Source organism: Lynx rufus, unplaced genomic scaffold, assembly GCF_022079265.1.
Source record: "Lynx rufus isolate CCGP_SWC_20201006 ecotype Redwood Valley unplaced genomic scaffold, mLynRuf1.p SCAF_5, whole genome shotgun sequence".
Taxonomy (NCBI): Eukaryota; Metazoa; Chordata; class Mammalia; order Carnivora; family Felidae; genus Lynx; species Lynx rufus.
Genome location: NW_025814867.1, coordinates 24,538,669 through 24,553,669, shown reverse-complemented (window position 1 = coordinate 24,553,669; position 15,001 = coordinate 24,538,669). Strand labels below are relative to the sequence as shown.

At 42.6% G+C, this 15,001-nt stretch overlaps 1 protein-coding gene across 2 annotated transcripts in view; it reads right to left on the bottom strand.

The window, feature by feature from the left end:
- Positions 1-15,001, bottom strand: part of TBC1D5 (TBC1 domain family member 5) — a 549,135-nt gene that overhangs the window by 25,712 nt on the left and 508,422 nt on the right. For both annotated transcript variants that reach the window (XM_047100344.1, XM_047100345.1), the window contains one exon: positions 5,297-5,396. In XM_047100344.1, coding sequence (XP_046956300.1) covers positions 5,297-5,396 — 100 coding nt within the window. The remainder of the gene's footprint in view (positions 1-5,296; positions 5,397-15,001) is intronic.

Below are 15,001 nucleotides of genomic sequence, written 5' to 3'. Positions count from 1 at the left end.
TTATTAAGAAAGGGTGCTGGATTTTGTCAAAGGCCTTTTCTGCATCGATTGACAGGATCATATGGTTCTTCTCTTTTTTTTTGTTAATGTGATGTATCACGTTGATTGATTTGCGAATGTTGAACCAGCCCTGCATCCCAGGAATGAATCCCACTTGATCATGGTGAATAATTCTTTTTATATGCTGTTGAATTCGATTTGCTAGTATCTTATTGAGAATTTTGGCATCCATATTCATCAGGGATATTGGCCTGTAGTTCTCTTTTTTTACTGGGTCTCTGTCTGGTTTAGGAATCAAAGTAATACTGGCTTCATAGAATGAGTCTGGAAGTTTTCCTTCCCTTTCTATTTCTTGGAATAGCTTGAGAAGGATAGGTATTATCTCTGCTTTAAACGTCTGGTAGAACTCCCCTGGGAAGCCATCTGGTCCTGGACTCTTATTTGTTGGGAGATTTTTGATAACCGATTCAATTTCTTCGCTGGTTATGGGTCTGTTCAAGCTTTCTATTTCCTCCTGATTGAGTTTTGGAAGAGTGTGGGTGTTCAGGAATTTGTCCATTTCTTCCAGGTTGTCCAATTTGTTGGCATATAATTTTTCATAGTATTCCCTGATAATTGTTTGTATCTCTGAGGGATTGGTTGTAATAATTCCATTTTCATTCATGATTTTATCTATTTGGGTCATCTCCCTTTTCTTTTTGAGAAGCCTGGCTAGAGGTTTGTCAATTTTGTTTATTTTTTCAAAAAACCAACTCTTGGTTTCGTTGATCTGCTCTACAGTTTTTTTAGATTCTATATTGTTTATTTCTGCTCTGATCTTTATTATTTCTCTTCTTCTGCTGGGTTTAGGCTGCCTTTGCTGTTCTGCTTCTATTTCCTTTAGGTGTGCTGTTAGATTTTGTATTTGGGATTTTTCTTGTTTCTTGAGATAGGCCTGGATTGCGATGTATTTTCCTCTCAGGACTGCCTTCGCTGCGTCCCAAAGCGTTTGGATTGTTGTATTTTCATTTTCGTTTGTTTCCATATATTTTTTGATTTCTTCTCTAATTGCCTGGTTGACCCACTCATTCGTGAGTAGGGTGTTCTTTAACCTCCATGCTTTTGGAGGTTTTCCAGACTTTTTCCTGTGGTTGACTTCAAGCTTCATAGCATTGTGGTCTGAAAGTATGCATGGTATAATTTCAATTCTTGTAAACTTATGAAGGGCTGATTTGTGACCCAGTATATGATCTATCTTGGAGAATGTTCCATGTGCACTCGAGAAGAAAGTATATTCTGTTGCTTTGGGATGCAGAGTTCTAAATATATCTGTCAAGTCCATCTGATCCAGTGTCTCATTCAGGGCCCTTGTTTCTTTATTGACCGTGTGTCTAGATGATCTATCCATTTCTGTAAGTGGGGTGTTAAAGTCCCCAGCAATTACTACATTCTTATCAATAAGGTTGCTTCTGTTTATGAGTAATTGTTTTATATATTTGGGGGCTCCGGTATTCGGCGCATAGACATTTATAATTGTTAGCTCTTCCTGATGGATAGACCCTGTAACTATTATATAATGTCCTTCTTCATCTCTTGTTACAGCCTTTAATTTAAAGTCTAGTTTGTCTGATATAAGTATGGCTACTCCAGCTTTCTTCTGGCTTCCAGTAGCATGATAAATAGTTCTCCATCCCCTCACTCTCAATCTAAAGGTGTCCTCAGGTCTAAAATGAGTCTCTTGTAGACAGCAAATAGATGGGTCTTGTTTTTTTATCCATTCTGATACCCTATGTCTTTTGGTTGGCGCATTTAATCCATTTACATTCAGTGTTATTATAGAAAGATACGGGTTTAGAGTCATTGTGATGTCTGTATGTTTTATGCTTGTAGTGATGTCTCTGGTACTTTGTCTCACAGGGTCCCCCTTAGGATCTCTTGTAGGGCTGGTTTAGTGGTGACAAATTCCTTCAGTTTTTGTTTGTTTGGGAAGACCTTTATCTCTCCTTCTATTCTAAATGACAGACTTGCTGGATAAAGGATTCTTGGCTGCATATTTTTGCTGTCTAGCACCCTGAAAATCTCGTGCCAATTCTTTCTGGCCTGCCAAGTTTCAAAAGAGAGATCAGTCACGAGTCTTATAGGTCTCCCTTTATATGTGAGGGCACGTTTACCCCTTGCTGCTTTCAGAATTTTCTCTTTATCCTTGTATTTTGCCAGTTTCACTATGATATGTCGTGCAGAAGATCGATTCAAGTTACGTCTGAAGGGAGTTCTCTGTGCCTCTTGGATTTCAATGCCTTTTTCCTTCCCCAGTTCAGGGAAGTTCTCAGCTATGATTTCTTCAAGTACCCCTTCAGCACCTTTCCCTCTCTCTTCCTCCTCTGGGATACCAATTATGCGTAAATTATTTCTTTTTAGTGTATCACTTAGTTCTCTAATTTTCCCCTCATACTCCTGGATTTTTTTATCTCTCTTTTTCTCAGCTTCCTCTTTTTCCATAACTTTATCTTCTAGTTCACCTATTCTCTCCTCTGCCTCTTCCATCCGAGCTGTGGCGGTTTGCATTTTGTTTTCCATTTCCTTTAAAGCGTTTTTCAGCTCCTCGTGCCTGTTCATTAGTCCCCTGATGTCTGTAGCAAGAGATTCTCTGCTGTCCTGTATGCTGTTTTCCAGCCCAGCGATTAATTTTATGACTATTATTCTAAATTCACTTTCTGTTATATTATTTAAATCCTTTTTGATCAGCTCATTAGCTGTTGTTATTTCCTGGAGATTCTTCTGGGGGGAATTCTTCCGCTTGGTCATTTTGGATAGTCCCTGGTGTGGTGAGGGCCTGCAGGGCACTTCCCCTGTGCTGTGGTGTATAACTGGAGTTGGTGGGCGGGGCCGCAGTCCGACCTGATGTCTGCCCCCAGCCCACCGCTGGGGCCACAGTCAGACTGGTGTGTGCCTTCTCTTCCCCTCTCCTAGGGGCGGGATTCACTGTGGGGTGGCGTGGCCCGTCTGGGCTACTTGCACACTGCCAGGCTTGTGATGCTGGGGATCTGGCGTATTAGCTGGGGTGGGAAGGCAAGGTGCACGGCGGCAGGGGGGGCAGGCTTAGCTCGCTTCTCCTTAGGTGATCCACTTCAGGAGGGGCCCTGTGCAGCCGGAGGGAGTCAGATCGCTGCCGGAGGTTTGGCTCCGCAGAAGCACAGAGTTGGGTGTTCGCGCGGAGCGAGCAATTTCCCTGGCCGGAGCCGGTTCCCTTTGGGATTTTGGCTGGGGGATGGGCGGGGGAGATGGCGCTGGAGAGCGCCTTTGTTCCCCGCCAAACTGAGCTCTGTCGTCCGGGGGCTCCGCAGCTCACCCTCCCTTTGTCCTCCAGCCTTCCCGCTTTCTGAGCAGAGCTGTTAACTTATGACCTCCCAGACGCTAAGTCGCGCTTGCTGTCGGAACACAGTCCGTCAGGCCCCTCCGCTTTTGCAAGCCGGACTCGGGGGCTCTGCTTGGCCGGCGAGCCGCCCCTCCGCCCCGGCTCCCTCCCGCCAGTCCGTGGAGCGCGCACCGCCTCGCCGCCCTTCCTACCCTCTTCCGTGGGCCTCTCGTCTGCACTTGGGTCCGGTGACTCTGTTCTGCTAATCCTCTGGCGGTTTTCTGGGTTATTTAGGCAGGTGTAGGTGGAATCTAAGTGATCAGCAGGACGCGCGGTGAGCCCAGCGTCCTCCTACGCCGCCATCTTCCTAGTCTCTATATGCATTTTTAAAGATGATCATCATGAAGCATATAAATAAATCGTTTCGACAGGGGTGGACCAGATGTGACAAGGGTAACATTTCTTACTGTGATCAGGGGTACTACCCTTTTGATCACCTGCCAGGGTTTCCCCTGTTGTTTCTCCCTCTTGAGCTCTTTCTCTAAAGGAGAAGAGTGGTCGAGAGAGGAGAAATAAGGCTGGTGACGGAACAGGGCCCAGCCAGCTGCCTCGTAAGACACTGGCGGACAACCAGCCACTGAGGTCAAGCACCTCTCCAAATCTGTAAGGGAACATTACTTGCTAGAGGCCAGTACGGTTTAGGCTACACCTAAATGACAGCTGTTTGGGCCACATGCAAGTGAACTCATGAATAGGCTGAGGAGTCAATGGAGCCCAAGGTAAAGTCCACCTTCAGGGAAGGCTCCAGGGATGGCCCACTCCTAGGACCTCTGCCTTGGTGGACTCTCTTCGATTTCCCCTCACAACTGGGATGCATCCTGATACCTTATAGTAATCGGTATTGTCATTTGTCCACACTTACACAGCAGCATATTGGCTACGTCTATCAGAGTATAAGTCTTATTTTCCTAATTTGTTCCCAAACTACAGATGCTAGACACTGGAGAAAGAAGATAACGGACAGAAAAAGGATGTCTGTAAGAGAACTGAAAACCAGTAATAGTATGCATTATGAAGTTTCGCAAGCAGCACAGTTACTGAAGCAAAACATATGTGATTCCACCAGAGACCATTTCTATTACAAAATACAGAACTTTTACAAATGTAGACAGTAATGCCTGAAGACTTTCTAATGTGACATATGTAGGACTCACATATAAACTGAACTTCAAACTAGGACATCTCTTAGAATATAAGCACAGTCAGAAGTAAGAAAAGGTCATGTGGTCCTGACATGCATTTCAGGCTGGTGGTTAAAAACATGTATTTAAGGGGTGCCTGGGTGGCTCAGTCGGTTAAGCATCTGACTTTGGTTCAGGTCATGATCTTGCGATCCGTGAGTTCGAGTCCCACGTCGGGCTCTGTGCTGACAGCTTGGAGCCTGGAGCCTGCTTCAAATACTCTGTCTCCCTCTCTCTCTGCTTCTCTCCCACTCCCACTCTGTCTCTGTCTCTCTCTCTCAAAAATAAATAAACATTAAAAAAAAGCCTATGTATTTAAAAAATAAAGCACTGTCAAAATAATAATCACAATAGTAACTACAGATAGGTTGGCACAACAGTAGAGCTGACCATTTGACCTTGAAAGGTCAACATTTCATTTTGGTTTGATGTAGACAAATATTTATAAAGGGCAGTGTAGCACTTAAGAATTGAAATCTATAGTCAAACTGCTTGATTTTGAATTTCTACTCCACTTACTAGTACTATGATCCTGGGAAATTTTATTAATCTTTCTGGGCTTCAGTCTCCTGACTTGTACAATGTTGATAGTAACAGTAGCTCTCCCACAGTGCTGCTGTGAGAATTAATGAGATAATTCACATGAAAAGCTCAACACAGGGCCAAGTGGATACTGTTGTTACGACCATCATCACTCCCGGGGACAAAGCAGCTCACTCACCAAGATGGGTGTCCATCACCTTTGCGCAGTATTTGCACATGGCATCCAGGTCATTTAATTGTCCTTGAAGGAAGGAAATCTGGGCTTCTAATTCTTCTTCCTAAAATGAAAGGGGTAAAGATATGGAAAATTTTTAAAATTTAGTAAAATCCCCACAGTTCTCCAAGTGATTTGGATGATTTTATCGAGGCACAAAATAAGAGAAATGGTACAGTGTTAAAAAATAAAACTGGACTTCAGGGCGCCTGGGTGGCTCAGTCGGTTAAGCGACCGACTTCCGCTCTGGTCGTGATCTCGGCGGTTTGTGAGTTCGAGCCCCGCATCGGGCTCTGTGCTGACAGCTCAGATTCTGCTTCAGATTCTGTGTCTCCTCTCTCTGCCCCTCCCCTGCTCACGTTCTGTCTCTCTCTGTCTCTCAATAACAAATAAACGTTAAAAAAAATAAAAAACAAAACAAAACTGGAGTTCTTCTAACTGAATGCTAGCTTTGTGCCATGTGTAAATGTTTACCCATACAACCTGGTATAAAAAAAGTACAGACAATATCTTCAATATCCGAGCCACACGAATGGGGAGAAAAAAAAATGTGTTTCAGTGGACCCTACTCCCTAGGCAGCTGGGTACAAAAATATCACATTTCCTCACATACATTTGGGGAACCAGAGACAATGATAATCTCTTTAAATGTGAGATTTCCCAAAGCACTTGGAAATGTTTTGCCCCTACAGTCCATAAATAGCTGCTCTTACATTTCCTCTTTTGATATGACACTAGAGAATTTTATTTATTTGATTGTTTCTAGGAAAAAATACTCTAGGTTGAATAATTATCTAAACTGTAAAAGACAATCTAACTGTAACAAAAAAAAAAACCCTCTGTTTTTGTTAAGGAAAAAAACATACATGCAAAAAAATTTCCCAAGGAAATTTAGAAGATTAAGAGAATTTTTCTCAGAGTAAGAGAATACAGGCATACCCTAGAGATATTGTGGGGTTGGTTCCAGAGCACTGCAATAAAGAGAATATCACAATAAAGTAAGTGAAATGAATTTTTTGGTTTCCCAGTTGCATATAAAAGTTGTGTTTATATAAATGTAAAAAAAAGTTATGTTTACACTATATTGTAGTCTATTAAGTGTGCAACAGCATTATGTCTAAAAAAGCAACATATATACCTTAATTTAAAGCCTGGCTAGCTCAGTCGGTTGAGCATGCGACTCTTGATCTCAGGGTTGTAAGCTCGAGCCCCATGTCAGGTGTCGAGGTTACTTAAAAATAAATTAAAGTAAATACTCTGTTGCTAAAAATCCTGGCCATTGCTGGTCTAGACCCTTGCCGTCATGCTGATGACTGCTAACTGAGCAGGGTGGTGGTTACTGAAGGCTGAGGTGACTATGACAATTTCTTAATATACCAATGAAGCCTGTCATATCAACTGACTCTTCCTTTCATGAACAATTTCCCTGCAGCATGTGATGCTGTTTGATAGCATTTTACCCACAGAACTTCTTTCAAAATTGGAGTCAATCCTCTCAAACCCTGCTGCTGCTTTATCAACTAAGTTTATGTGGTATTCTAAATCCTTCGTTGCCATTTCTACAATCTTCACAGCATCTGCACCAGGAGAAGATTCCATCTCAAGAAACCACTTTCTTTGCTTATCCATAAGAAGCAGGTCCTCATCCGTTAGTTTTATCAGGAGATTGTAGCCATTCAGTCGCAGCTTCAGGCTGACTTCTCATTCTAGTTCTCTTGCTGTCTTCACCACATCTGCAGTGACTTCGCCCACTGAAGTCTTCAATCTCCCAAAGTCATCCATAAGTGCTAGAATCTACTTCTTCCAAACTCCTGTTACTGTTGATCTTTTGACCTCTTCCTAAGCATCATTAATGTTCTTAATGGCATCTAGAATGGTGAATCCTTTCCAGAAGGTTTTCAGTTTATTTAGCCCAGATCCATCAGAAGAATCACCATCTATGGCAGCTAGAGCTTTAGAAAATGTATTTCTTAAACAATAAGACCTAAAAATCAAAATGGCTCCTTGATCCATGGACTAGAGAATGAATGCTGTGTTAGTAAGCAGGAAAACATTAATCTTGTTGTATACCCCCATCAGAGCTCTTGGGTGACCAGGTGCATTGTCAATGAGCAGTAATATTTTGAAATGAATCTTTTTTCTGAGCAAGAGGTCTCAGTAGTGGGCTTAAAATATTCAGTAAACCATGTTATAAATAGACGCACTGTCACTCAGGCTTTGTTGTTCCATTTATTGACCACAGGCAGAGTAGAACTAGCATATAACTTAGGGGCCCTAGGATTTTTAGAATGGTCAATGAGCACTGGTTTCAACTTAAAGTCACCGGCTGTGTTAGCCCCTAACGAGAGAGTCAGCCTGTTCTTTGAAGCTCTGAAACCAGGTACTGATTTCTTCTCTCTAGTTATGAAAGTCCTAGTTGGCCTCTTCTTCCAATAGAAGGTTGGTTTACCTCATACTTTTATGTTATGGAGACGGCTTCTTTTCCTAGACCTCATGAACCAATCTCTGCTGGCTTCCAGCTTTTCCTCTGCAGCTTCCTCCCTCTCTCAGCCCTCGTAGAATTGAAGAGAGTCTGGGCCTTGCTCTGAATTTGACTTTGGCTTATGGGGATGTTGTGGCTGGTTGAGCTTCTATCCAGACTACTCAAACTTTTTCCATATCGGCAGTAGGCTGTTTCTCTTTCTTATCATCCATGCGCTCACTGGAGCAGAACTTCTAATTTCCTTCAAGAGCTTTTCCTTCGCATTCACAGTCACAGCTTGGCTACCGGAGGTCTTTCAGCCTATCTCAGCTTTCAACATTCCTCCCTCACTAAGCCTAATTTCAACACTGTTGTGTCTCAGGGAATAGAGGGGCCCAAGGAAGGGGAGAGGGATGGGGGAATGGTCAGTCAGTGGAGCAGACAGAACACATACAACATTTATTAAGTTCACTGTCGTATGTGGGTGTGGGTTGTGGCACCCCAAAATATTTACAACAGTAACACCAAAGGTCACAGATCACCAAACACATTAAAAATGAATGAGTTTGAATGAAATACTGCAAGTGTTACCAATATGTGACACAGAGACACAAAGTGAACAAAAGCTGTTGGAAAAATGGTGCCATCTGATTTGCTTGACGCAGGGTTGCCCCAAACCTTCAATTTGTAAAACAATGTAATATCTGCAAAGCACAATAAAACGAAGTATGCCCGTAATCCTCATTATGTAGGATATTCCTAACCAAGTTAGTTAGCATACAAGGGATGTTGCCAGAGGTAGAATAGGCTAGAAAATTGATTTTCCGGTCTTAGATGCTTGTTCTTTCATATACGAATCTTCTGTACTGTTAAAAAGAAAGCAGGAGAAACTTAATGAGACACGCTTTTTCTTAGCAACTGAGTATAATTTGACTTATAGATGGAAATTAACGGTTGAAAAGGTAACTTGTAGGTGTATTACATTTTAGCAATACACAATGCAGCACTGAAAAGTACTGTTTTTAACTGCTGCATACAGAATGGGCCTTAGAAACAGGCACTTAAAAGCCTGACACAGAAAACAGACATAGCAGTAGCTGTAAAACCAAATTACTGTAAAATGCCCACCGTAGGATCCGCAGGCACTAATCGTGCTCTTTACACACATGGCACAAAGTGCAGCACTGTCTCCTCTGATGCGCAAAAGACGACCAGAAGAAACTCAGTCAAGGAATGATTGGAGGGCCATGTGGGTAGGTGGGTGCCACCTTCTTAACTCTATGCTAGGCTTGAAGATGGAAAAGGATGCGGTGTTTCAGGACATTTCTCTTCTCCCTTTTCTCTTTTGTTTCTGCCCAGGCTTGAGTTTCTCCATTCTGTCCGGCACTAGGAATTAGGGAGAGAAGGCTATGTCTGCTGGTTAACTACGGTTATGGTTAGTCTCCAAGATGGCCACCATCAATTCCTTCCCTCCCTTGGTGTACGTGCTGTGCCACTCAGCAAGTGGTAGTATTTATTTCTCAGATAGATACTTGTGACCTGCCTTGACACAGAGTAAAAGTCACACTGTGCCAGGTTCGGGCTAGTGTAAGAGGCCCGTCAGCTTCTGCTGACTTCTGCTTTCACTAGAGGAAGACAGCTACCAAGATGTCAAGAAGTTCAGGCTAGAATCCTGAAAGAGAGGAGAGAAAATATGGAGAGAAAGAGGCCAGGGGAGAAGTACTGAGGTTCTAGACGTGTACATGACATCTTCCGGGACCTTTCAGCCCAATCCATCTGACACCAGCTAAGTGAGTGACTCAATCAACATCACATGGAGAAGAACAGCCCAACTAAATGCCTGACCCAGAAACCTATGAGAAATAGCAGCGTTGCTGTTTAAAGGAGTGGAATTTTGGATGGGGTGTTACACAGCAACAGATAACTGGAACAGAGGTAGAAGGGGCAGAACACCAGGCTGCTATTACGGCATGAGGAAATCTGAGTTCTATTTCTGGTCCTGCCATTAACTAGTTGTGTAACCCTAAGTAATCCTCGCCCAATCCGGGCTTAAATTCAGCACTCCTTGGAAAGGGTATAAGTCAGACACTTTGCTTCCATGGAGATTACAATCGCATAATTAGAATAAGAGTGTTGTGTAATTTACCAGAGTATGAGGTAGAGTACATGCAAGTCTTATGATGAAATAAGAATAGTTGCTCTGGAAATCCTGGTCCCTGCCTCCTACCACCTCCACTGAAGTCACTTTTTCAATAGGTTACAGACACAAACCCAGCTGGATGAACTCAGAACGGTACCGAGGCCAGAGCCTGGCAGGCTTTTAAAAGAAGGGGGCCCAGCAATGGCTTCAGTTTCTTCTTGCATGTGGCCACCAACTGGGGTGCTGTCAGCCCAGAGAGGACAAAGGACACCAGGAATGTACTGCCTCCTGGCTTAAAAAGTCTTCTCTATTTACTGTTAAAAACTGAGAACAAACTGAGGGTTGATGGGGGGTGGGAGGGAGGGGAGGGTGGGTGATGGGTATTGAGGAGGGCACCTTTTGGGATGAGCACTGGGTGTTGTATGGAAACCAATTTGTCAATAAATTTCATATATATATATATATATATATATATATATATATATATATATATAAAAGTCTTCTCTATTTATCTTATGTATTAGTTTCAATTTGGAGTTAGCAATCACTTCCTTTAAGATATAAAAGCCCTTGGGAACTTTAATCTTCAGTAGCCACTCCCATCTAAATAGATTTGTTTTATTTCATTTGTTTGCTTTTTAAAAGCTGGGAAGGAAGAAGATCTCGAGAGGAGACACTTGAGGAGAGAGGTCTCGTGTGCTGGTGGTGGAGGCGCTGGACAGCTGGAGGAAACATGCAGCTCAGAGGGTCTCTTCCTTAAACGCTTTAGTGTGCTAGCTGGAACACTGTAATAACAAAAACGTGAGCAGACTGGTGCCCTCTAAGTTGTGCAGTGCACAATTTGTACAAGGGCACGGGGAAGCCCTGAGAAGCAGGCAGCACCCACCACTTGCTGGGTGAGCATGCACAAATTAGGAACACAGTTTTCCAAGTCTGCAATTGTGGTCTGGGCTCTGGCAGCAAGTGAAGAGAGTTTTCTTGCCTAAGTCCCAAGTAAATATCAACACAAATGGAATCTACAATGTAGAAAATGACAACTTTCATTCATTTAAACCTTTTTTGTTTCCCAAAGGAAAGCCCACCAAAAAGCCCATGGATGGGATAAGAGGAGGATTCTCTTTGGAACAGGCTGAGGGCCCAAGAACCTTCTCCATTTGGAAGTCTGAAAGCCAGTGTATTTCCCCTCTAGAGTTTTCTTAATCTTAAAACATTCCTGAACCCTTCAACTTTCTCAGACTGTAGAAACAGAAATGGAATCATTTGGAGGCAAAGGGTGGCTTGTCACTTATTCTTCACTCTATTATATAATTACAGAGAAAAGAAACAGCCAAGAATCAAGCTTCTAAAATTGTGGGAATCAACTTTATACTTCTATCTTAGCTTCTTAAGCTTCATTCTGCTCCCAACTAACATGCTTTAAACACGGACAGCTTTAGTCATTTGTTTTCAGTAAACTGGTCCTCTGTAATCCAAAACAAATGCTTGGCTAATTGCCTTGAGGTTTTATGGAAACAAGCAGTTTGTGTAATTTTTATGTGTAAATAAGACACTGAAGAGAAACCCTTATGATATTTACTCTGGCATGTATGTTCTGCCTTCCAGTATAGGACGGAGTGTGGTGGATGAGGCTGGAATTCTGGCACAGACACACCTGGGTTCAAATCGTGTTTTTGCCAGTCACTAGCTGTATAATATTGGGTAAGTTCTTTAATTTCTTGTTCCCCTCACCTCCACTGGCAGAACTGGTGGGAGAATGAAATGAGAACACTGGGAGAGTGTCTGGAACAAAGCAGGTACTCAATAAAGGCAATTATTCTTTCTTTAAAAAATTTTGTTGACAGTCAGGTCAAAACAGTGAAAGGGAATTTAAGTACAGGGTTTTATGACCTAGTGCTGGCAAACACTGGTTCATAGTTTTAAAACTTTAGGCGGCTTGGCACAGAAAGACTTAGTATAGGCTAAAGAGCCCATCACCGTCTTATTGGATGGCAATATTGACAGGTGAGGGAAGAAACTGATGGAGCTTTACGAAATAGGGCCACACGTAGGCTACTGTGTGCAACACATCACCAACTGTACGTGGCGGCCCCACAGGGAAGGACCAGAGAATGAAGGCCACTCCACCTAAAGAGAAAAACAGCTAGTATCTAACCCTCTTATAGCAATTACAATTTGCCAGCCACTGAGCTTTACATGCATGAACTCATGTTAATTCTCACAACAAAACCTTGAGGTAGATTCTCTCGTTATCTCCTGCATGAAACATGGTCTCCTCCTCTGTAAGCCACATTTTCTGGAAGTGTGTGCCAAGGTGTAGACAGCTATTTGAGAACCTAAGTCACATGGCCCTCACTCCCATTTCTTCCCTGTGTACACGTCCTTTCTCAGGCTTCGTTACTACGGTCCTTCCAATGAATAACCTCACACTCAGTTTCCTTTAAGAGAGATTCAACAATTACAATGTTAAGTCCTGACCCCAAATTACTTACTAAATCGTTTTCCTTCAAAAATACTGAGGTACGATTGGTTGTGTTCTGTTTTCATTGTTGTTTTGATGGTCTCTGAAGACATGTTTTGTTTTGTTTTTAATTTGCTTTTTAAAAAGCAGAATTTCCACCATGCTTCATCCCCGAATAGCTGATGTATCATTATACTTCTACTCAAATATTATACAGTGATTTAAACTGGTTAATAATATGTGGATCTTATGTGTCAGTTTTGTACAATGATGCCGTATCTTTCTGTTATTTCTTGGTTAACAGGATAAGGTTGTGTAGTTTATTATTTATTCACTTATTCATTGATGTAGTCAGCAACATATTCGTTTGTACTGTTAGGAAATACAAGAATGAATGAGACATGGGTTCAGACCTCTACAGGTTCAGAGGGAGGCAAGGAAGGAATCAGGCGAGTTCTGTAGAAGATAGGGAAGATGAGGCTTCACAACTCCGCACGGAGCACATGACTTCCAAGTCAGAGGTCGAAACGAAAGCAGAGTTTCCGGAAGAGGCGGCAATTTGGTGGGTCTTAAGGAAGAAGACTTTGGTGGGACCTGGCTCAGAAGAAATGATGAAGAAAGGTGTTTTAGGAGCCAGGGACCCAGTAAACAAAAGAATGGGGTCAGAAGTGTGGGACCTGGGCAAAGAACCCGGCCACTGAGTTGAGCCCGAGTGTGGAGAATAGCAGGAGCTGAGGGTCGGCAGAACAGCTCCCTTCATCTCCCATTCATCTCTATTATATTTTGACTTCAGACAACAATGTTTTATTTCAAGGGCCGCGGTCTGACGTGCAGACTGCCGTGGCAACTGCCTGACACGCATCATGTGCGTGACGATGAGAACAGGTTGCAGCAGGGTCGCTGCCCATGGACTAGTTAAAACCACAGAGCCCCTGGTTTGGGAGAAAAGTGGGGCAGCACGAGCACTGGCGTGGAGTTCTCTTGGCTTCCAAGAGGGCGCCCTCGGATAGAAAGAGAAGCAGGCAAGAGAACCGACACCAACTGCAGGCTGCGGGAACAGGCTAAATATAGCAACCAGAAGCCAGGAAAGACGCCCAGGCTTTCTGGAGCAGATGGGTGAACAAGAAGTGGGAAGTGAAGGAAGCGGAAAGTCTCGAGGAGAAAAAGTGGGAAGGCCGCGGATGTTCTGAGGAAGCTGTGGTGTACACAAGGGCAAAATACACACACGGTGTGGAGCAAATCCAAGCCAGAACATATGGTATCAGCAGAGGAAGCCACCACCAGGAAAAACGGAAGAAGAGCACAAAGGAGACTTCTGAGGAGTCTAAAAATAAGCGGAAGGCGGGTGTGGAAGGCGACACCGCTGTGTCGGAGCGGGGGGGAATACGCTCGCGGACCCTGGGACCTGCACACACAGTGCCTGCGTCCCCATCTCTGTGACCCTGACCATAAAGCAAAGCTCTCTGTCCCTCACTTTCCTGTCTGTAAAATTGGGATCACGATAACTCCTATGTCAGATGATTGTCGGAGGACTGAATTACGGGACACTTTCCAGATGGAGTGCTTTGTGTGGTACGGGCCACGTGGTAAACGCCCACTCAGTGTCCATCTTGTTGTCTCTAGATTATTTATATAATTCTAGGAAGTTGTTCCAAGGAATCATCGACACGTGCAAAAGCATAACTCTCAGGATGCTCACCATACGTATTCCACGTACATCCTAAATGTCTAACGACAAATGACCACAATGTAACTTGTGGTACATTCATAAATGGAGGATTACACAACTTTTTGAAATGTTCTCATAGGAAAACATTTAACGATAACATCATATACTAGGGGAAAACAAGTTACAAAGTAGTAGGAAAAGAATGATTTTGGGAAAAAAAAAAAAAAAAGAAAAAAAAAGGAAAGAAAGACATTCACCAAAGTGTTTATATTGGTTATTCTCCAAATGGTGAGATTATAAATCATTTTTCCCTCTTCTTTTTGCTTATTTTTTCTGGATTTTCCACAATGAAATCATATCATATTTTTTGTAATAATAAAATTACTATTCAAATAACATAATGGAAAGGAAAAAAGAAAAGAAAATTTAAAACTCAAATAACTCAAGTATTTCAAAATTCAAATAACATAATGGAGAGGAAAAAAGAAAAAAAAAGTTCTCCTTGATTACCAAGGAGAAAAAGATGTTAATATTTTTAAATTACCAAAATTTATTCCAAATCAAACTCTAAACAACACTATAGTCTAAACAAACCTATACTCTAAATAACACTAGGGGCGCTTAGGTGGCTCAGTTGGTTAAGACTTGATTTTAGCTCAGGTGATCTCACGGTTTGAGTCCTCCATCAGGCTCGACACTGAAAATGCGGAGCCTGCTTAGGATTCTTTCTCTCCCCTCTCTCTCCCCGTCTCCCGCTCAAGGTCGTGCTCTCTCAAAATAAACATAAAAATAACTAAATAAATAACGCTAAACACTAAGAATAACTTACATGAAATAACTTGTAAAAAAGTAAACGACGATATTTTGTACAGTGTGCAAACCCTGAGCATACTTTCAGGGTAAAAGGCTTCTTTCTGTGCACCTAACGTGGGAACATCAGT